The sequence below is a fragment of the Phyllostomus hastatus genome, unplaced genomic scaffold, assembly GCF_019186645.2.
Source record: "Phyllostomus hastatus isolate PE091 unplaced genomic scaffold, TTU_PhHast_1.1 phas_contig_402, whole genome shotgun sequence".
NCBI lineage: Eukaryota > Metazoa > Chordata > Mammalia > Chiroptera > Phyllostomidae > Phyllostomus > Phyllostomus hastatus.
Window position 1 is genome coordinate 7,722,664 of NW_025333873.1, and position 23,883 is coordinate 7,746,546.

Here is a 23,883-nt window from a genome sequence, read left to right on the forward strand (position 1 = left end):
CTGATGTGTGGGAGGGGCATGCCAGCAAGCCCACGCCGCGGGGGCTCAGGTTCGCTTACTCTCCCCCGTTGGATGCGCAGATTGCAGAGGCCGTCAAGAGAGGTTCATCGAGTGACTTGTTCCTTCACTACATCTTCATGGACAATGCCTTTGAGCTCCCCACCAGCCTCGGCCTTCCACTGCAAGTGTCCTCCTCCGGAGTCCTCACTCCCGGAATGAAGGCCGGGGTGAAACTGGAAGCAGGCAACGTAAGACTCCATTTCCCTTCTGATTCCTCTGGTTGTTCTCTTCTTCCAGGGCGGGTATCTTATGCCATTTTCACGTGTGTGTCCAGCCCAAGGTGAAGTGCCTCGTCAACGCAATCACCTCACTCATTTTCATGGAAAACTCTAGGGATCCATTAGGATGCTCTGCCTTGCTAGCTCCCAGGGGAGCGTGGCAGTCACATGAAAACCCAGCTATTCTCTCAATACATGGGGATTCCTGTTGGGTTTTTTTATCTTATGCTTAAAGTTAACTTGGGCACTTCCTAGTCCTGGATATCAGTGTTGTTTGGCCCTGGAAAACTGAGAACTTGGCTTTTCTCCCTTCAGACAAATCACAGTAATGTTTCCTGAGGTGTGAGCCATCCAGACATGTTTGCCCAGGGATGGGAAAGGTGGTTGATTTGACCACAGAGGACGAAGTTATTTAACAAAGCTGACTAGGTCATTTTCTGACTCACAGAGAATGCAGGCAGAACTGGTGGCAAAGCCCTCTGTGTCTGTGGAGTTCGTGACAAATATGGGCATCATCATCCCACACTTCGCTAGAAGTGGTGTCCAAATGAACGTCAACTTCTTCCACGAGACAGGCCTGACGGCACGAGCTGTCCCAGGTGCTGGGCGTCTGAAGCTCATCATTGAAGCTCCGAAGAGGCCAGTTAAGCTCTTCAGCATCAGGTGATTCTTTCAGCTGGGTCTGACTGGCCAGTTTTCAGGAGAATTGAGACTGTACCTGCAGGACTTGACCCAGAGAGACAGCTAATTGAGATAATTCTGACCTTAGTGGGTCTGGTGTGACAGAGGGAAAGTACTGGATTACCTACTTTTAACCTAGCCTACACTCACTAAATAATTATTATAATTTTCCCAACTTCCTACACTTTACTAAATGGAGACTTAAGATCTAGATTACCTAGTTGTTATTAGGTTATGGGGGTTTTTTTATTTGTTCATTGTTTTGAGAATGAAAAAAGCATTAGCTCTAGAGAAACGATGTTTGGGAAATGGACATTTTTCCCAGGAAAAAATACCAAAGGACATACTGACTGGTGGTAGCTAGCTCAGAAGATACAGTGTGGAAGTCCTTACCTCATGACTATGGGAGAGAGAGCCTCAGATTAAGAGCTTTATTTTCAGTGATCTCCTCAAATAATGATTTACCATAGATTCTGTATTTGGGGCACATTAATTTGTTGATTCAAAAATAGTTAAAATGGTGTTGAATTGCCTACCATAGACCAAGCGCATTGAATGAGAGAGCTTACAGTATATGGGAAGGGCATACGAGGAAGTGAACAGTAATTATAAAGTACAGGCTAAGTTAGGGGACATATTAGGAGACCTTGAAATTCTACAACATGGAGCCTGTGGTAGTTCAGGAAAGCTTCCCGAAGAAAGTCATGCTTGAGCTGATATCTGAAGTTCTGTCAGAACTATTCAGACAAAAGAGGAAGGAATGACTGTCCCCAAGCCAACAGAAAAGCATGTGTGGTTGCCTGCAGGAGAAAAGGATATGGTTCGAGAGCTACAGCACATTCAGTGTAATCACGTGCCCAGGGAACAGAATGAGAGACGACAGGAGAGGCGGGCAAGGGTCAGTCTTTTGAACCACCCTGAGGAGTTTGGCCTCTTCTGAAGGCAAAGGAGTTTAAAATGGGAACATAAATAATTTTAGAAGATGTGTTTTAGAAGATGTATTCTGACTCCAGAGTGGTCTGTGGGTGGGCAGGAGGCATGACCAGAGACAGGGAGACCAGTTAGAAGTCTGTCAAAATCATATGTGGGTGAGAGGTGCCAGTGGCCTGCTAGGTGTAGAAAGGAGTGAGCCAACTCTAGAAATTCTTAGAAACATGAGTACTTAGTGATTGACTGGATATGGGGGGTTACGCCAAGGAAGGAGGAAAGGGGAGTGAGGGGGTACCATTCATTGAAAAATGGACTAATGAGGGCGAGAGGCTGGTGTGGAGGAAGATGACAAATTCAGGTTTGGATATATTGCATTGGAACCAATTAGCATATCCAGGTGGCAACTGGGCCAATGGGTCTGAGCTCAGTAAAAAGGTTTGAGGTACAAATGCAGATTTGGGAGTTGGCATAGAGAGGTCATTGAAGTCAGACAGCAATTGGTACAGAGTAAACCATGAGGGACTAGAGCAGAAATGTGGAGACCATAAACACGTGAAGGGGGAGAGGACAAGCAGCAAAGAGTGACAGGGAGTGACCAGAGATGCAGAAGGAGAGCCAAGATCTGTGAAGGGTCACCAAAGCCCAGGAGTGACCCCAGAGGTGGATCTGACACTTAGGGCTCTAGCCCACAAGGATAGCTGCATCTTAGGGTACTACCTCTAAAATGAAGAAACAATGCTGAGGAAAGAGTATGATCAATCAAAGAAAAGCATACTTGGGCGAAACCAAGACATGGTTGAACTTTCTTGCACTGACTACTCTTTTAAGTACACACTTGGGAGAAGGAGACCATAATTGTTTCGTAGGTTATGGATTCTAAAGTCTTAATCTGGCCCTAAGTGAGCAACTCTACTGAATGTCTCTAAGAGATCAAGGAAGATGAAACCTAAAAATGTCCATTGGAGTTGGGAGCAAGAAGGTGATTGGAGATGCTGATGAAAGCAGTTCCAGAAACCCAGGGCAGGTGGCAGTCAGATAGGAGTTCAGGAGAAGGGTGTTGAAAGAAAATGGAGATGGCAAAGACAAATTTCTTGATGGTGAGGGAAAAGAGGGGGTGGAAGGGAAAGAGAGCGAGAAGAGAGAAAGAGAGAGCACGCACACGTGTAGAAGGGGAGAAGACTCTTAGTGTGTTTAATGCTGATGGAAAGAAGCCAATAGGGACTAAGAGACTTCAGATGAAAGGAGACAGGGCACCTGTTACCCTGCATCATCGGAAGGAAGGAACACACCTGAGGTCAGGTCCCAGAGACAGTTGCTTTACACTGCTGAGCCTGTTTCCTGTGTAAAAGGAGGCCCCTAATGCCTGCTGTTGTGGGGATTACAGATAACAAATGTAAAGAACTCAGTGCAGTGTCTGAAACACGGAGTCACTGGTTAGCCTTGTCAGTGTTTTAGTGTGACTTGTGTCTGCGTAAATCAAAGAAGCTGAGATGGGTGTGGACAGAGGGGGGATAGAGGGCAGGATAAGAGGACATTTGTGCTGAGAATCAGTGATGTTCATTTTGATTCATGACTTCTGAATAACTCAGGGTATTTCTTTCTTCACTAGCAACACATTGCACTTGGTCTCTACCACCAAAACGCAAGTGATTCCATCTCTAATGGAGAACAGGGAGTCCCAGTCAATCTGCAAGCCTTTCATTACCGGCCTGAACTACTGCACCACAAGCGCTTACTCCAACAGCGGTTCCTACTATCCTCTGATCGGACACACCAGGTCAGACACGCTCCAAGTCCCGCCCAGCGTCTGATTACCTTCTACCTAACAGGGCAAGGGAAAAAATGCTGTGTTGTGGGCCTGGGTCACCAGCCTCAGTAGTTTGTACCCTCTTTTAATTATTTAAAACAGTGGTCCTCTACCCAACACACCTGAAGGGTACACAGATTCCTGCCTAAACTTTGAGTCTAGGACTGGGCTCCCCCACAGGTGGGAGGGGAGCGGTGGTGGTGAAAAGCGAGGAGTCCCGATCACTGAGGGAGGTCTTAGCTCCAAAAATAAATAGCCAAAGTAATTCTCTTGTGCTCCTCAAAGGACCTGCAGCCACTGCCCTGGAGAACCACTCCTGTAAAAGCATCTCTTTATAGCTGGTGCCCCCCCTTTCTCCCACGTGCATTTGATAAGGGGATCACAGAACATATTCCGGTTTGCTTCTAACTCAGTGTCTGTGTTTCTGAGCCTCCAGGCTCACTGGGGAGGCCTCCTCTAGAGCCCACAGGTGTTCCAAGCCCTTGCCATGCTTAAAAGCAACATGTCTTCCACTCCCCATCCCCCACTTTCACCGCTTGTTCTCAGCCTTGCTCACACAACCAGCAACTTCTGCTCTACTTGTCCAGGAATGCTGGGAGTACCAGGATCTGCCCTGGCCTTGGGCTCTTGGAGGGACTTGAAAGGGAGGGTAAAGCTCATCAGTTAAGGAGAAGAGTCCATCTTAGAATGAGGACCATGGTTTTGTGGCTATTGGGGCTGAGTTACTTTGTGGGCATCCTCACCATGGAAAACTCTAACATCACTCACCATGTGCATTGTAGCCTCTCTAGGTATGACCTGGAACTGAGGCCCACAGGAGAGGTAGAGCAGTACTCTGCCAGCGCAATCTACAATCTCCAGGGAGAGGGCAAAGCCCGGGTGGACTTGCTGAAGTTCGTAATCCAGGCAGAAGGTAGGTATCCGGAAAAGGGCTCTTCCATCCCTACCCTCCGCTGCAGGTCCAGAGCCCATGAGGAGAACATCTTTAAGGCAATGCGTATGACAAATAGGTATGGAGTGCCTGATTAGTGTCAGGCCTATTCTAAGAGCGGAGGCTAGCACAGTAAACAGTGAAGATAGTCTCTGCCCTCATGGAGCTTGCAGTAAACAACCAAACAAGTAAATATTTAGGACATCAGAGCACTGCCGGGGAAAGAAAGAGGATGTAGAGGAGTGCAGAGAATGGCAGGAGTGGAGGGAGGAGGCAGGAGAAGGGGAAGTCAAGTCTCCCTGCCAAAGGGAGCATGCGAGAGGGACTTGAAGGAGGTAACGGGATAAGCCATATGAAAAGAGCTTTGCAGGCTGAGGAGCCAGCAGGTGCAAAGGCCCTGAGGCAGGTGTACAGCTGCGATGTGTGAGGAGGAGGAGGAGGGAAGCCAGTGTGGCAGAAACAGAGCAGGGAGGAGGCGGGGTCAGAAAGATAGGGCGACGTGGAGGAAAGATAGTCTCGTGGGTTTTGTAAGGACGTTGGCTTTTACTGCATGCAATAAAAAGCCACTGGAGAGCTTTCATGATTTGATGTATGTTTATTCTGAGGAAAGACTTGAAGACAAAGACAGAGAGATTAGTATGTAGGCTATGGCATTAATCCAAGCCAAAGGCGGGGGCCTTGGGATTACAGTGGTGGCCAAGGAGAGCTGCGAAATGGTTGGATTCTGGCCGCAGTGTGAAGGTTAGGCTGACAAGGTGTGCTGATGGAGTGGGCGTTGACTGTAAGGAAAAAGGGAATCAGGGTGACTGCGTTTTTCAGCCTGTGCAACCGAAAAATGGAGATGCCACTCACTGCAATGGAAAAGGCCGCTGGAGGAGTGGGTCTTAGGGGATAGGACAAACTTAGATGTTCACTTGGAAAGATTTCTTGGGTAGGAATAGTGTGTTTCCAAATTAAACTAGGAAAACAAATCCATAGGAGACATCCACAGGGTGCATGCTGAAAAAATATGTCATACGACAATGTGACAGAAGACATAAAGTAGGTAAGCCTGTGGATTGGAGGAAACACGTGGTCCTTGCCAGAAAGAAAGGAGTTTGGCAGCATAATTTACAATAGCCAAGTGCTGGAAACAGCCTAGGTGCCCATCAGTAAATGAATGGATCAAAAACTGTGGTATATTCACACAATGGAATACTACGCAGCCGAAAGAAAGAAGGAGCTCCTGTCCTCTGTGACAGCATGGATAGAACTGGAAAGCATTGTGCTAAGTGCAATAAGCCAGGTAGTGAAAGACAAATACCATAGGATCTCACCTTTGACAGGAACCTAAACAACAAAACAAACAAACAAGCAAAATATCACCTAAGACACTGAAATAGAGGACAGGCTGACAGTGGCCAGAGGGGAAAGGGGAGGAAATTTCAGGGGAGAGAGGTGAAGGATTTGCAGGAACAAGTATAAAGGACACAGGGACAAAATCAAGGGCAGAGGGCTGGAAACAGGAGGGAGGTGCAGAAGGCTGGGAGGGAGGTGGGCTGGGATGGGGGGAAAAGGTGGAAAACTGTACTTGAAGAATGATTAAAATAAAGAAAAGAATTAGAGAAACAAAAAAAAAGGAAGGAGTTTGGGAAGGATGAGGCAGGGTGTAGGGGAGGGGCAAAAACCTAGGAAGGGTGTCATCAGAGGAGAGTCAATAGAGATGTCACATCTGCCTGACGCAGAAGGACCTTGAGCCCTACTGTCCCCAGAACGCGCCGAGTGTTTCCCACAGCAGGCCCTTGGTGTTTCCGGTTCCCTCTGCCTGGACCGTCCTCCCCCCAGCATGCAGCTGGGCTCAGCCCCTCTCCTCATTCGAGTCCCTGCCCAGATATCCCCTTACCACGGAGAGCTTCTCTGACCACCACACATGAAATAGCACCTTTTTTACCCCTCTCAAACTTAATATTGTCTTATCCAGTTGTCATTTCTAGATAATATCACTTACCAGGTGATATAAATAATTTACTTGTTTATTGTCTGTTCTCCCCACTAGGATGTAAGCTCTGTGAGGGCAGGAGCTCCCCAATGCAGAGCACAGTGCCTAGCACATGATAGGCAATCAATAAATATTTGCAGATTGAGCAAATAAATACATGAGCATCACTGAGTTAAAATACGAGGGTAAAATCCTGCAGGGTCCTCATTTAAGGCCATGGAGTAGGTGGGGCGTTCCTCTGCCTTTCCTTCCCTCTCCATCCTAAACAGAGCTTCTGGATACATGTTTTGATCACCTTGTACATTCTTTCAGGTGTAAAGCAGACCGAGGCCTCCATGATGTTCAGATATAACCGGCAGACTATGACTTTGACCAGTGAAATGCAAATTCCAGATTTGGACGTTGACCTTGGGACAGTCCTCAGAGTTAGTGATGAATCTGCTGAGGAAGAAACATCTTACAAACTCACCCTGGACATTCAGAACAAGAAAATCACGGAGATCGCCCTCACTGGCCAGATAAGGTACAGAAGGCTCAGGGTGACCTCACCTGAGCTGCTGGTCCTCCTGGCTCTTTCCTATCTTTGCAGCTCACCAGCCTGGGGCATTCCTGGTCTACGGCCCAAGGGGCAGAGAGAGTCCTCAGCATTCTGACCCTCTGCACATGTGCAGTTAGATCTTTCTACCAGGCACTGGGCACTTACTATTCATCAGGCCCTGTGCTGGGTGCTTTAAAGTAATTATCTCAGTCCTCATAATAAACTTCAAGGTACGTATGAGTTTCCCTCTTTGATTGATAAGGAGACCATACCTCAGAGGGACTAAATAATTTGGACGAGGTAATAGAGCCAGTAAATGGTAGTGCAGCCTTCAGACAGTTTTTGAAAACCTCTCTCTCCCCTACCTCCCCAGAAAGTCCTAAGTTTGTGTTGACTGTAGAAGTCAGTGAGTGTCATCTCTGGTCATTTTCTCTGAGCCATCCGTGTATTTCATTTTCATCACCACAAGTCGATCTTCTATTGAACCCTGCATACCTCTTTGGGAGGGACAAAGTCATTGATGTCAACTGATTTTCTTTCCAATAGCTGTGACAAGAAGGAAGAAGGCAAAATCAAAGGTGTCATTTCCATACCCCGTCTGCAAGCAGAAGCCAGAAGTGAAGCCCTCGCCCACTGGTCTCCCACAAGACTGCTCCTCCAAGTGGACTCATCGGCTACAGCTTATGGCTCCGCGATTTCCCAGAAGCTGGCCTGGCGCTATGGTGCGTGCCTCTTCCCCAGGGGAGCGCTTCCCAAAGCGCTCCGTACTCAAGTGCAGTGTTGCGAGCCATTGGTTAGGGCTGACCTGGTACCACTGACAACTATTTCACATGTATGTTTTCAGATGAAGACAAGATTGAATTTGAATGGAACACGGGCACCAACATGGATACCAAGAAAGCGGCTTCCACTTTCCCCATGGATCTCTCTGATTATCCTAAAAGCTTGCATATGTACACCAACAGTCTCTTGGATCACAGAGTTCCTCAAACAGACATGACTTTCCGGCACATGGGCTCCAAATTAATAGCTGTAAGTACAACACGGTCAACACATGCATGGTTGGAAGTGCTAATTACATCCCCAACCCTGAGTTAGGTGAAGGAGGGGATCTGAAGATGGGTAAGGCATGCTTCCCATCCCCAGGGAATTTCAGGGGAGAAGAGACACATCCGTGCATGGTCACACAGTTGCACAAGGCTGGGTACGGTAAGTGCTAAGTGGATATACAACTAAGTGAAAGAGTTGGCTGTGACTCGGTATCAAAGGAAGCCTCAGGACACTAGCTAGGAGTCTGACTATATGATATGCTCCTTTAATAAAACACAGGAAGCAATCAATGACTGACAGCTAAAAAGTCATAATTTCCTGGCTGGCATAGCTCAGTGGATTGAGCATGGGCTGCGAACGAACCAAAGTGTCGCAGGTTCGATTCCCATTCAGGGTACATGCCTGGGTTGCAGGCCATGACCCCCAGCAACTGCACATGGATGTTTCTCTCTCTCTCTCTTTCTCCCTCCCTTCCCTCTCTAAAAATAAATTAATAAAATCTTTTTTAAAAAGTCATAATTTTCTGTGATTTATTTTTGCCTTTCGGTGCATCATCCTGCTTAGTGAATGATCTGTCAAGTAAGGATTATTGCCTAATCTGTGCCCATGGCCCTGAAAACTTTCTATTATTTTGTAGACAACAAACGCATGGCTTCAGCAGGCACCTGCGATTCTTCCTTATGCCCAGAGTTTGCAAGTTTACCTTCGTGGCCTAAAAGACTTGAACCTCCAGAAGATGGGATTGCCAGACTTCCGCATCCCAGAAAACCTCTTCTTGAAAAGGTATAAAAATAAACAGAAAAATTTCTTGAACCATGCAAAATATGAGGAAGATTTTACTTAGCACGACTGAGACTCCAATTCACATTTTAAAGGGAAATAATTTAAGCATTTTAAGGATATTAACAGCTGTGGCATATACACACGGTGGCATTTTTGCATTATTCAGCATGAGGTCAGAATGTCAATGCCAGCCGATTCAGGAAGCACCTAAGAAATAATCGCGTGTTCTCGTACTTTCACCCTAAAACGTTTTATTTACTACAACTGAAACTGGAAAGCCATTCCATTCTCCTCCATTGTGAGTGAATTCCTCCTTTGCTCAGGATCAGAATACACTCATAACTGTTTGGCTGTAAAGAATCCGAGAGTATCTAGTGGAACTCTTGACTGCAAGCGTGCTGTGGAGCTCCGCGGGGCCACTGAGCGCTGAATGAAGGGAGCTTCCTGAGAGGATATTTCACTGTAGCAATAAAGCCTCCTCCTTACAGGGAAGTCAGATTCCAAACTACACAGGCCACTCTTGTATTTACGGAAACACGCATAGTGCTCTTCTTTAGTTCATGAAAATAAAAACAGAATCAGAGCATGACCTAAGAAGACAAGTGTCTTTTTTTTTTTTTTAGATTGACTGTTCTCTGTATGATCTCCAGGGTTAAGAAAACAAGTAGTCTGTGTCACAGGGGCCTTTCCGTAGTCTGAGGCTGAGCAGCCAAGTTTCATAGAACACAGAAGTGTGAATGGAAGGAAGTCTGCTAAAGCTCTCACGTGGGCAAACCCATTGAAGACAAGAGGGAAAAGTGGCAGTTTCGGGGGACTCAGAAACCTCTTCCTTCACCACCAGTGCCTCTGACCAGCAGCCTTCCCTGTTCTGTGCTGACGAGATAGGACTGTGGACCTTAGACTCACCTAGGGTCTGATCCAGCATCCTTCTTCCGGATGCCAGGATCCTGGATGGACACCATCCAGTCGCTGTTGGAGTAGTGCAATGAACAGTTGATTTACTTACAAAATTTAAAACTCTGCCACTGTACTTCATCCTCATAAGTTATTATAATAGTCCATGATACGTGCATGGTATTGAAAAGACTACAAACTGGTTTGGTTATTTTTCTCCTTTGCTATTTAGTTCCATGAGGTTGTCAGGAAGGGCACTATTACCCTCACTGCACGGATAACATCACTGAGACTCAGCGAGGTGAATTCAGTAACATAGAGTGGAAGCTACCACTCTATCCCACACCTGTGTTCTTTCCACATGTCATGTTGCTTGAATTCAGTTTAGCAAATATGTACCAAGTATCCCCTATGGGCAAGATACTAGACTAGGTAGAGTGAGAAGAAAAAACTGGACGAGTCGTAACCCTTCCTCCCAGGAAGATACCATGTAGACATGGACAAAGGAGCAAGTAAGTTGTAATTCCATAAGCAGAATTATGACATGCTCTTTGAGATAGGTGTCAGGGACTGCGTCACTGTCAGAACAAGAGCAACTAACTACAACCAAGGCTGGTCCCAATAAGGAAGTGGCTCCTAGAAGGGTTTCCAGTGGATGTGAGTGTGCGATCGGTGGAAGTAAAAGCAGAGGGATTTGGGCACAGGGAGCAGCATGGGGAAAAGCGAGAATCGGTGTGGGAATGGGGTGTATGCACCGTCACTCGGCAGGTCAGATGGCAGAGAATTTTAAGTTCTTGATACCTGACCGCAGGGACACTGTCTTTGTTGTTCATTTCAGTGATGGCCGGGTCAGATACACCATGAACAAGAACAATTTGAAAATTGAGATTCCTTTGCCTTTTGGTGGCAAATCCTCCAAAGATCTGAAGATGGTGGAGACTCTTCGGACCCCAGTCATCGACTTGCAGTCTGTGGGCTTCCACCTGCCATCTCAAGAGTTCCAGGTCCCCACTTTTACCATCCCCACCGTTTACGAACTGCGGGTGCCTCGCTTGGGTGTCCTAGACCTTTCCACAAATGTCTACAGCAACTTCTACAACTGGTCCGCCTCCTACACCGGCGGCAACACCAGCATGGACCACTTGAGCCTTCAGGCTCGGTACCGCATAAAGGCTGACTCTGTGGTCGACCTGCTGTCCTACAATGTGCAAGGTGAGCCCTGCTGGGGTAGAGGGTGCACAGGGCTAAGGCATTGCAGGCTCTGATGGGATAGGCTTCTCCAGGGAGAAAAGGACTTGGGCTTTCTTACAGATATTTTTCCTGCTACTCGGAAACCCATTCATTCATTCATTCATTCATTCAACCAATAGGAATATTTATTAAATATATCCAGTATTCTACTAGGCAGTAACAGAGAAAACAGACAGGCAAACTGGCAATTAGAATTTAATGGAAGAGGTGCTGTGATAGCATATTGTGTCTAAGTATAAGGTACAGGGGAAGCACTTAATAAGGGAGCCCAGCAAGGTCTACAGGGGTTGGGGAGTCTTCCTGTGGGAATGCCTTTTGCTATCAGATTTTATGCTCATGTTATAGACGGAGGAGACCGTGGCACAACTGACCCACTGAAAGTCTTACAGCATAGAAATGGTTCTGGAAATTTATTGCCTAATTTAACCCATGTGATTTAATTTTTTGGTTAGGCTCTGGAGAAACAACATATGACCACAGGAATACGTTCACGTTATCATGTGATGGATCTCTACACCACAAATTCCTGGATTCAAATGTCAAATTCAGTCATGTAGAAAAGATTGGCAACAACCCAGCCTCCAAAGGTCTGCTGACGTTCAAGGCAGCCAGTGCCTGGGGACCGCAGATGTCTGCTTCAGTACATTTGGACTCAAAAAAGAAAGAGCATGTGTATATCAAGGAAGTCAAGGTTGATGGGCAGTTCCGAGTCTCTTCCATCTACGCTAAAGGTGTATATGGCCTGTCTTATCAAAAGGATCCTGCCACTGGCCAGCGCAGCGTAGAGTCCAGTCTGAGGTTCAACTCCACCTACCTCCAGGGCACCAACCAGATAACAGGAAGTTACGAAGATGGAACGGTCTCCGTCATCTCCACCTCGGACCTGCAAGACGGCATGATTAAGAACACTGCTTCCCTGAAGTATGAGAACTACGAGCTGACCCTGAAATCTGACACCAACGGGCAGTATGAGGACTTTGCCACCTCTAACAAAGTAGACCTGACCTTCTCTCCGCAACACGCCTTGCTGCGTTCTGAGTACCAGGCTGACTACAAGACCTTGAGGCTCTTCACCCTGCTTGCTGGGTCACTGAATTCCCACGGGCTTGAAATAAATGCCGACGTCTTGGGCACGGACAAAAGCAACACTGGGGCTCACAAAGCAACACTGAGGATTTCCCGAGACGGAATGTCGACCAGTGCGACGACCAGCTTGAAGTACAGCCCCCTGATTTTGGAGAATGAGCTGAATGCAGCCCTGGGACCGTCCGGGGCGTTCGTGAAGGTGGCGGCAAACGGCCGCTTCAGGGAACACAACGCAAAATTCAGTCTCGACGGAAAAGCCACCCTCACAGAGGTGTCGCTGGGCAGTGTTTATCAGGCCATGATGCTGGGTGTCGACAGCAAAAATATTTTCAACTTCAAAATTAACCAGGAGGGACTCAAGCTTTCCAATGACATGATGGCCGCCTATGCCGAAATGAAACTTGACTACACAAACAGTTTGAACATTGCGGGGTTCTTGCTGGACTTCTCTTCGAAGATGGACAACATCTATAGTTCGGACAAGTTTTATAAGCAGACTTATAATCTGCAGCTGCAGCCCTTTTCTCTTGTAACGACCTTGAACAATGAGCTGAAGTTCGATGCGCTAGATCTGACCAGCCACGGGAAACTACGACTGGAACCCCTGAAGCTGAACGTGGGCGGGAACATAAAAGGAGCCTACCAGAGTCACGAGATAAAACACATCTACAGCATGTCTTACGCAGACTTGTCAGCGAGCTACAAAGCAGACACCGTAGCAAAAGTGCAGGACACAGAGTTCAGCCACCGGCTCAGCACAAACATCGCGGGGCTGGCGTCAGCCATTGACGTCAGTACAAACTACAATTCGGACTCACTGCATTTCAGCAACGTTTTCCACTCTGCTGTGGCCCCTTTCACCGTGACCGTGGATGCACACACCAGCGGCAACGGGAAGCTGGTTCTCTGGGGAGAACACACGGGGCAACTCTATAGCAAATTCCTCTTGAAAGCGGAGCCCCTGGCCCTGACGTTCTCTCACGACTACAAAGGGTCCGCGAGCCACCGTCTCAGGTCCGGGAGGAGCGTCAGCACTGCGCTGGATCACAAAGTCAGCGCGCTGCTCACGCCCGCTGAGCAGTCGGGCTCCTGGAGGCTCAGGACCCAGTTCAACCAAAACGAATACAGTCACGAGCTCGATGCTTACAACACCAAGGACCAAGTCGGTGTGGAGCTTACCGGACGAGCCCTGGCCGACCTCACCGTGCTGGACGCCCCGATTGCGGTGCCATTCTTGTTCAGGAACCCTGTCAACGTCATCGATGTCCTGGAGATGAGGGACACCATGGACCAGCCCCAGGAATTCACTATGGTTGCCGCTGTAAAGTATGATAAGAACCAAGATGTTCACACCATCAACCTCCCATTCCTTCACCTCCTGCCGGAACACTATGAGAAGGGTCGAGTAATCATTGTAACTTCGCTGGAAGCCATTCAGAAAGAACTGAAACGTGTCAATATTGATGAATTCGTGATGAAATACAGAACAACCTTGGACGAACTCTCACAGCAAGTTAACGACCAGCTGAGTGGAGTCAGTTGGGAGGAACAAGTTTCCAGCGCCAAGGAGAAACTTGCTGCTTTCATGGAAAATTATGGAATTACAGAAAATGATCTAAAAATTGCACTGGACAATGCCAAAATCAATTTTAATGAAAAACTATCTCAACTACAAGCATATGTGATACAATTTGATCAGTATATTAAAGATAATTATGATTTGCCTGATTTTAAGACAGCTATTACTAAGATTATTGATCAAATCATTGAAAAATTGAAAATTCTTGATGAACATTATCATATTCGTGTAAATTTAGTAAAAGCAATCCATGATCTGTATTTGTTTGTTGAAACGATTGATTTTAACAAAGCTGGAATTAGTACAGCATCTTGGATTCAAAAGATGGATACTAAGTATCAAATCAGAAGCCAGGTACAAGAAAAGTTGCAACAGCTCAAAACACAAATTGAGAATATTGACATCCAGCACCTTGCAGAAACATTAAAACAACAGGTTGAAGCCATCAATGTCAGAGTGTTTTTAAATCTACTGAAAACTGCAATTCCATTTCAAAAAGTAAAGCAAATGATTAAGTATGTCAAATACTATGTTAGAAATTTCATTGAAGATTATGAAGTAACTGAGAAAATCAATGCTTTTAGAGCTGTGGTTCACAGGTTAATTCAGATGTATGAAATAGACCGACACATCCAGGTGCTCATGGATAAATCAGTACAGTTGGCCCACAAATATAAGGTGAAGGAGACTGTTCAGCAGCTGAGCAATGTCCTACAACAAGTTGGGATAAAAGGTCACTTTGAGAAATTGGTTGGGTTTATTGATGATGCAGTCACACAGCTTAAAGCGATGTCTTTCAAAAAATTCATTGAAGAAGTGAACAGATTCCTTGATGTGCTGATAAAGGAATTAAGGTCATTTGATTACCACCAGTTTGTAGATAACACCAACAACAAAATCCGTGAGGTGACTCAGAGAATCAATGGTGAAATCCAGGCCCTGGAACTCCCACAGAAAGCACAGGCACTAAAACTGTTTGTAGAGGACATCAGCACTGTGGTCTCAGAGCATCTGGAAAATATAAAAGCCACCAACATAACCTTATTCACTGATCGGTTGCAGGAGGCTTTAAATTCAAAATCTTTAAGTTACATGAGAGCTAAATTCCGAGAGACCCTACAAGATATCCGAGACCGAATAGATCAGATGAACTTTCAACAGACAGTTCAGCAATACCTGTTGCTAGTAGGCCAAGTTTATGACACAGTTGTTACTTACATTTCTGACTGGTGGAGTCTTGCGGCTAAAAACCTTACTGACTTTGCAGAACAGCATTCTATTCAAGGCTGGGCTGAGACCCTGAAAGCTTTGGTAGAACAAGGGTTCACTGTCCCCGAAATCCAGACCGCCTTTGGGACCGTGCCTGCCTTTGAAGTCAGCCTCCGTGCCCTTCAGGAAGCTACATTTAAGACTCCAGACCTCATAGTCCCCCTGACAGATCTGAAGGTTCCATCCATTCAGATAAACTTTAAAAAGTTAGGAGATATACAAGTCCCACTCAGGTTTTCCACACCCGAATTTACTGTCCTCAACACCTTCCACATTCCTTCCTTCACCATTGATTTGATAGAAATCAGAGCAAAGATCATCCAGGTCATTGACCAAGTGCTGGACAGTGAGCTGCAGTGGTCAGCTCTGGAAGTGTACCTGAGGGACCTACAGGGGCTGGACACGGTGCTTACTAGAGCCACGCTGCCAGACTTCCACGTTCCGGAAATCACAATTCCAGAATTCTTAATCCCGAATCTAGACCTCAGAGATTTTCAAGTCCCTGACCTTCACATACCAGACTTCCAGCTTCCTGACATCCCACACACGATTGCAGTGCCGACTTTTGGCAAGCTCCATAGTGTTTTGAAAATCCAGTCTCCTCTTTTCACACTAGATGCAAACGCTGACGTTCAGAATGTGACGACCTCAGTGAACGAGGCAGGCATTATGGCTTCCGTCACTGCCAAAGGAGACTCCAAGTTAGAAGTGCTCAAGTTTGATTTTCAGGCAAAGGCACAACTTTCATACCCTGAGGTTAACCCACTCATTCTGAAGGAATCCATGAGTTTCTCCAGCACGTACCTGAAAACAGAGCATAAGAGTGAAGTGCTGTTTTTGGAAAATGCTATTGAGGGCAAATCAGACATAGTGGCAGGTTTACACACAGAAAAAAATACACTGCAGCTCAGTCATGGTGTCCTCGTCAGGATAAACAATCAGCTTACCCTGGACAGCAACACAAAGTACTTCCACAAACTGAACATCCCCAAACTGGACTTCTCCAGTCAGGCCAATCTACACAATGAAATCAAGACCCTGTTGGAAGCTGGGCACATAGAATGGACTTCTTCTGGGATGGGATCCTGGAAATGGGCCTGCCCCACATTCTCAGATGAGGGAACACATGAATCGCAAATTAACTTCACTGTGAAAGGGCCCCTCACGTCCCTGGAATGGTCTAATAAGATCAATAGCAAACACCTGAGAGTAAACCAAACCTTGGATTATGAGTCTAGCTTTCTCGACCTTTACCAGTTGGAGATTCAGTCGCAAGTCGAATCCCCACACGTGGGCCACAGTGTTCTCACTGCTAAAGGCACAGCCCAGCTTCGAGAGAGGAAGGTCGAGGTAACTGGCAACCACAATGCTCATTTGCATGGAAGAGTGCATGGAACTTTGAAGAATTCTCTCTTCCTTTCAGCACAGCCATTGGAGATGACTGCATCCACCAACAATGAAGGAAACCTGAAAGTTAGTTTTCCGTTAAAATTGACGGGGAAAATAGGCTTCCTGAATAATTATGCACTGTTTCTGAGTCCGAACACCCAGCAAGCTAGTTGGCAAGCCAGTGCCAGGTTCAATCAGTATAAATACAATCAAAATTTCTCTGCTGCCAACAATGAGAACAGCATTGAGGCGCATGTGGGAGTAAATGGAGAAGCCAACCTGGATTTCCTGAACAATTCTTTAACAATTCCTGAAACAACGCTGCCTTATACAAGACTCACAATTCCCCATGTGAAAAATTTCTCCATATGGGAAAAAACCGGTTTGGAAGAATTCTTGAAAACAACACAGCAGTCATTTGACTTAAGTGTAAATGCTCGGTATAAGAAAAACAAAGACAAACATTCCATCCCGATTCCTTTGGATGCGTTGTATGTGTTTATCAATAAGAACATCAATTCCTTCAACAGGCATTTTGAGGAAGCCAGGGGCAAGGCATTCAATCTCTTCACCAGATTCTATAATAATGCAAAAATTAGGTTTGATAAGTACAAAGTTGAAACAGCTCTGAACAAGCAACCCACGACCTTTCCGATTCCTGAATATGCTATCCCAGCAGTCAACGCTGACATATCTCCATTCACAGTAGAGATGTTGCCATTCGGCTATGTAATCCCAAAAGAGATCAGCCTCCCCAGTGTCACTGTCCCAGACTCTGGCTTCTATGTGCCCTCACAAAAAACAACCCTAGATATGCCAGTCCTTAATGTCCCTAGGAATTTCCTTGAGTTTTCTCTTCCAGAAATCAAGGTACCAAATGCCCCAAACAATATTTTCATTCCAGCCATGGGCAATATTACCTATGATTTTTCCTTTAAATCAAGTGTCATCACCCTGAATACCAATGTTGGACTTTACAACCAATCAGATATCGTTGCCCATTTGCTTACTTCAGCTTCTTCCGTCATTGATGCACTGCAGTACAAATTAGAGGGCACCTCAAGCTTGACCGGGAGGCGGGGGTTGAAGGTGGCCACCACTTTGTCTCTGAGTAACAAATTTGTGGAAGGCAAGCACGACAGCACCATTAGCTTAACCAGGAATGCCGCGGAAGCTTCAATGACAACAAGAGCCAAAGTCCAAAGCCCAATTTTGAAAATGGATTTAAAGCAAAAACTTAATGGAAATCCCAGGTCAAATCCTACTGTCTCTTCATCCATTCAATTAAAGTATGACATCAATGCCCCTGAGCTATACTCGACTGCCTCGGGGACCATTGACCACAAGCTCAGCTTAGAAACCCTCACTTCTTACTTTTCCATGGAGTCATCCCACAGAGGAAATATCCAGGGTTCAGTCCTTTCACAGGCATATTCAGGAATGATTGCCAATGAGGTCAACACCTATTTAAATTCCAAGGGGACCCGGTCTTCAGTGAAGCTACAAGGGGCTTCCAAAGTTGATGGTATCTGGAACCTTGAGGTAAAAGAAAGTTTTGCTGGAGAAGCCACTCTCCAACGGGTATATGCCATCTGGGAACACAATACCAAAAACCACTTACAGCTGGTGGGCCCCTTTTCAACATCCGGAGAGCATGCAGGCAAAGCCACGCTGGAACTCTCCCCGTGGAAAATGTCAGCCCTTGTTCAGGTCAGTGCAAGTCAGCCCAACTACTTACTTGATCTTGATTACCTTGGCCAGGAAATGGCCCTAAACGTTAACACTGAGAGCCAGAAGGTGAGCTGGAGAAGTGAGATCAAGGTCCTCTCTGGGTCTCTCCAGAATGATGTTCAGCTTTCCAATGACCAAAAAGAGGCACGCCTTGACATTGCAGGTTCCTTAGAAGGGCACCTACGGTTCCTCAACAATATTGCCCTACCGGTGTATGCCAAGACCTTATGGGAACTTCTGAAGCTGGATATCACCACCAGCACTGACCAGAAACAGTCTCTTCGTGCTTCAGCAGCCCTTGCGTACACCAAAAACCCCAGGGGCTATGTCTTCTCCATCCCCGTGCAAGAACTGGCCGATAAATTTGTTATTCCTGGACTGAAAGGAAATAATCTGAACTCCGTTTTTGTCACCCCTGCATTCCAAGTCCCGTTCACAGATCTACAGGTTCCGTCCTACCTACTGGACTTCAGTGAAATACAAATCTACAAGAAGCTAAGCACCTCACCATTTGCCCTCAAAGTACCAGCACTGCCCACAGTGAAATTCCCTGAAGCTGATGTGTTAACAAAGTATTCTCCACCAGAAGACTCTTCCATCCCATTTTTTGAGATAACTGTGCCTGAATCTGAATTAACTATACCCCAGCTCACCTATCCAGAAAGTATTTCCATTGGCGCTGCTGTTTTGGATCTAAACGAGGTGGCTGGCAAGATTGCAGACTTCAGGTTGCCAAACATCACCCTGCCCGATCAGACTATTAAGATTCCTTCCATGAAGTTCTCTGTACCTGCTGGAATCTACATCCCCTCCTTTGGAGCACTGACTGCACGTTTCGGGGTGACCTCTCCCCTGTACAATACTACTTGGAGTGCTGGTTTGAAAAACAAAGAAGATCATGTTGAAACATTCCTGGATTCCACATGCAGCTCAACCATACAGTTCCTGGAATATAACCTTAATGGTAAGGAAATGTCCTGACTTCTCCTGTGTAAGAATTCTATATGTTACATGTTTTCAATGAGAGCTGTGGACCAATAATTGTGGACTTAGTTATATGACTAGAGGCACAATTCCTCTCTACAGCAATGTTTAAAAGAAGTGATACTTATATACCCACATGTAACATCCTGTAGAAAACCTACTGACATTTCAGAGGAATGGGTTCCAAGAAAACAGACTTTTCTGTCATGATTTTAGGACCGATAGTATCTCCTATTTATTTAGTTTTTAAATGTGGGCTGGATGTTTCAAATATCTAAGTACGTCCTTTAAGTTAAGATGGATTTCTCCTGGCCGTCAGGATGAAAATGTCTGTGTCCTGCAGTTACTAATCGCATGAAAAATCTCTCCCCTGCAGTTGTGGGAACGCACCAGATTGAAGGTGGCACGTTGGTCTCTAAGGCTAAAGGAACACTTGCTCACCGTGACGTCAGTGCAGCATATAAAGAAGACGGCAAATATCAAGGATTTCTGTATGAAACTTTTACTGAAATGTCATCCCTTTTCAGATCATCATGATTTTTTTAGGCTCACCTGCGTTTCTGCTTGCAGGGACTGGAAGGGAGAGGTTCGCCTGGACATCACCAGCCCGACCTTTACCGACGCCCACCTGCGCTACTACTCCGATGGAGATGCCCACTACTCAGCAGCCTTTCCAGCCATAGGCACGGTGGCCGTGGACTCGGAACATGATAACAGTACCTTAAAATACAATCTCTACTACCGCCCTCAGGTGAGTCCTGCCAAAGGGGTCACACCCCTCGGCAGCAAGGAAAGACTTGGAGCAGGTACAATGTAAGTCAGCACCACATACAGTCTCCGGCCTTTCCCAGACTGGGCAGAACACAGCGACGAGCCGGCCATGCTCCTCCTCTGAGGAGCTATTCTCCGGGAAACACTGCAATGAGCCTTTGATTCATTTTAATTATGAGATGGGCCTACGGCATCATACTGCTACTATTATTTTATTACTGTTGGGCATATCTAGAAAGAGGGGGGTTATGGCTCACCACCCAAGTCATGAGCAAACTCTGCCGTACGCTGAGTGCAATTTCAGGTAGTGGTTTCCAGAGTATCTGAGGCTTCACAATGCTTCCCCACAGTAGAATTTTCTTATGACATATGACATATGCCAGATTGCTCTATGCTTTACAAGCCCTGCCAGGGCCCAATCAGAGATGCCGTTAGATTTAGTAGATGAGAAGTCATAAGGTTCTGTGACTGAAGTTTGTCAGAGGCTTGGAGAATGAACAGCCCCTGGTGCTGGTATCCTACAGTAGGTTTTGGCTGGGTGCATTCTGGACATTTTCCTTTTTTGCTACTTCTTTTTTTCTCTGAATTAGTCTTTCCCAGGCTCTTTCTCCTCTTTCTCCCCTCCCCCCTCCGCCTCCTCTGATCTTCAATCCTAGGAAGGCCTTCATGTTAAGTGTTACTGTGTAAATGCCATGCATAATTTTATCCTTTCCGAGGCGCATGATAAAGAGGCATTAACAACAGTAGGCTTGTTTAACGGTAAGACAAACACACGAACTGACATAACAAAGATAAATCCCCTTCAGAATATGAAAGATCCTCTGATCTTTTAACTGCTAATGAAGTTTTAGTGTAGTATATTATGTAATCAGGATAATTGAAAACATGTTCTTTTTATCCTTTCTCCCCCCCCCCGCCTGGTTTTAGACGTCTCCAGATAAAAAACTCAGCATATTCAAAATTGAGTTTATTGTCCCTGAATCTCATGAGACACTGGAGGTGAAAGTTAACTGGCAAGAAGAGGCAGTGTCTGAACTGCTAACCTCTCTGAAAGACAACGTGCCCAAGGCGACAGAGGCCCTTTATGACGGTGTCAACAGGTACCACAAGGAATGCACAGGGCTTGATCTGAGAGACGCTTCTTCGGAACTGAGAAGAAGTCTGCAGAGCACAGCTGAGCAGACCTATCAAGAGGTGGTGAGCCTGATTGACGAGGTGGACCAGACGCTCGAACTCAGGAGGGTGGCCAGAGATGCTACAAGAACCTACCAGCTGTGGAATGACAAGGCCCAGAATCTATACCAGGAACTATTGGATCAGGAAGGCCAAGTCGATCTCCAGAGACTACAAAATACGGTGCTTGACAACCTAATAGGAGTTACTAGGGAATACAAAATAATAGCCAGGCGTCTGACTGGCTCATTCATTGATTACCTGAAGTTTGCCAGATTCTGGCTCCCAGGAAGGGCCAGGACATACACTGTAGATGAACTCTGTACTGTGGTCATGAAAGAAGTAGGGAGGGTACTGTCCCAGGTACATTCCAAAATCCATAGTGGGTTGGAAATACTGTTTTCCTACTTCCAAGACCTGATGGAGAAATCTGAATTAATCAAGGACCTAGAAATTAAATTTCCTTTTGATTCAAAAAGTCATAAACTAACTGATGTAACCTTGGAGTATGGAAAACTGTTGAAATCTTTATCACAACAGCTCCAAAAGGTATTTAATGACCTCCAGTCTAACAACACTACAGAGATGCTAGGTGATCTTCAGAGATATTTACAAAATATTTTCCAAGACATTGAAGGAGCAATGAACCGCTTAAAGGGGAAGAAACTTACTAATCTCATTCATGATATCAGTACGGCCTTCAACAGTTATACTCAATATGTTTTTAAGTTTCTGAAAGAAAACCTAAACCTTGACCTGGGTAAGCTTAATGAACTTATTCAGAACAAACTTCAGGAAGCTTCTCAAGAGTTAGAGCAGATCCATCAGTACATAAAGGCTCTTCGCAAGGAATATTTTGATTCAAAGGTGGTCAGCTGTGCAATGAAATATTATGAACTTGAAGACAAGATAATCAACCTGATCAAAAAGTTAGTAGACATCCTGAAGGACTTGCATTCCAGATACACTGTCAGTGCCACTAGCTTTACTTCCCAACTCTCAAGTGAGGTTGAACAGTTTGTGCAGAAAGATATCCAGAAATACCTTAGCATCCTTGCCGATGCAGATGGAAAAGGGAAAGAAAAGATTGTGGAGCTTTCTACCAGTGCTCAGGAAATAATTAAAAGCTGGACCACTGCGATGAAGAAAATCATTTTTGATTACCACCAGCAGTTCAAATATAAACTACAGAATTTTTCAGACCAACTCCCTGATTACTATGAAAAATTCATTGCTGAGTCCAAAAGATTGATTGACCTGTCCATTCAAAAATACCAGATGTTTCTGAGCTATATCATGGAGTTACTCAGAGACCTGAAATTGGCCACAGTCGGTGACATGAGCCATTATGTCAAGATTGCCCCGGGAGAATTTACTATCACCTTCTAATTTTTGTAAAGCAATTCTCATTTATTCTTGTACTCCAATTAAGCTTCTACATAGTAGAAAAAATAATGTAGGCATTGATATAATTATGCACTGAGGCAGTCCTGGAGCAGGCAGCTGACTACGAGCAGAAGCACATGCGAGCTGGACCTGGGCTGAGCCTGGCGTGGGGTCTCTGAAGGTCTCTGCACTCTGAGAAGCAATACTTTTTTTTTTTTGCAAGTTGAAGAAAATCAGGATCTGAATTATTTTGCTAAACTAGGGGGAGGGAAGGGTGAACAAATAAATGAATTCTTTGTTGTGAATCATACCACTCATTGTGGCTCATTCATATTGAAAGATAGCAAAATGAGAGTACCGATTCCAATATCTGATGTTTCAAAACCTCCGGAAGAACACACACTGTGTTTAAAGGGACAAAAGGGAAAAGGGAGAATTTGTGGAGGGAATTATTTTGCCCCTTAAAAAAAAAGAAAGAGGTAACTAACCTCAGGAATTGTATTTGCCACACGGAAAGGAAAATGGATTTGCAAAGGCCTTCACATGATTTGATCTTGAGTCTCAGTGGTCCTCATATACCACACCATCTTGCTCACTACCCATCTGCCTTTGCCAGACAAGGCTCTCTGCTGGGCTCTGAGATGAGCCAACAAGCCCTTTATTTCACTCGGCCTGCCAGGAGTGGAGAAGGGGTGGCTAGGCAGTCCTGGCCCCAAGGGCTGCTTGGCAGTAGGGACCCCAGAAGTCCCCCTGCAGTTCAGCCAGGATCCATTCAATGCGAAGAAAGTAACACTGGGAGAGAAGGCAGGGGGATGTGGATTCCTCACATCTCTGGGACCAGCACATAGTTATTCTCTTGAATTTCCTTCTTTTGCCAAATTTATTATCTCACAGTCCCAAGTGTAATTAAGACCCAAGGATCTCCCTTGCCGCATCCACTGACTTCAAACTCTGATGTTAAACATTGGCAAGGTCTGCTGAGGGCATCCACACTGAGCTCCAGTGAGGGAAAGTAAGGAAACTTTCACTAATATGCTTGGGAAAAAACAGCTTTCCTCTCAATGGCACTGAAAAACGAAGGAAATTATAGGTCATCCCCCGCCCCCTGAGTCCTACACGAGGTCTGTTTGCAAAAGATCCTTTTTATCCAAAACACCTTCAGCCTCCACCATTCTTTCATAAAGCTTTCCCATTCTCTTGGTGAAGCCCCCTGTTCAAACTCGCAAGTATTACCTGGGAAAGAAGGCACATGAGCCCATTAGGAATTTAGCAGGATTCCTCTGCCTAGAACTGAAGAGCCGGAGAGAGTCCTAGGGCAGTGGAACAGACGGCAGTGTACAGATCTGGAACTCCGGAAAAGTCTGGTGAATGAATGAGTGAGTGAATGGGTACAT

The 23,883-nt window shown here is 45.8% G+C and overlaps 1 protein-coding gene across 1 annotated transcript in view; it reads left to right on the top strand.

Annotated features, from left to right (window-relative positions):
• The window catches only part of APOB (apolipoprotein B), a 39,273-nt gene extending 16,474 nt beyond the window's left edge, over positions 1-22,799 (top strand). Inside the window, exons 17-29 of the mRNA XM_045844323.1 lie at positions 81-248; positions 727-941; positions 3,499-3,666; positions 4,479-4,609; positions 6,918-7,128; positions 7,690-7,865; positions 7,988-8,175; positions 8,831-8,976; positions 10,709-11,082; positions 11,574-19,139; positions 19,536-19,650; positions 19,730-19,910; positions 20,858-22,799. Of these exons, the coding sequence (XP_045700279.1) occupies positions 81-248; positions 727-941; positions 3,499-3,666; positions 4,479-4,609; positions 6,918-7,128; positions 7,690-7,865; positions 7,988-8,175; positions 8,831-8,976; positions 10,709-11,082; positions 11,574-19,139; positions 19,536-19,650; positions 19,730-19,910; positions 20,858-22,492 (11,274 nt within the window). The 3' untranslated portion in view covers positions 22,493-22,799. The remainder of the gene's footprint in view (positions 1-80; positions 249-726; positions 942-3,498; positions 3,667-4,478; positions 4,610-6,917; positions 7,129-7,689; positions 7,866-7,987; positions 8,176-8,830; positions 8,977-10,708; positions 11,083-11,573; positions 19,140-19,535; positions 19,651-19,729; positions 19,911-20,857) is intronic.
• The last annotated feature ends 1,084 nt before the right edge of the window (positions 22,800-23,883 follow it).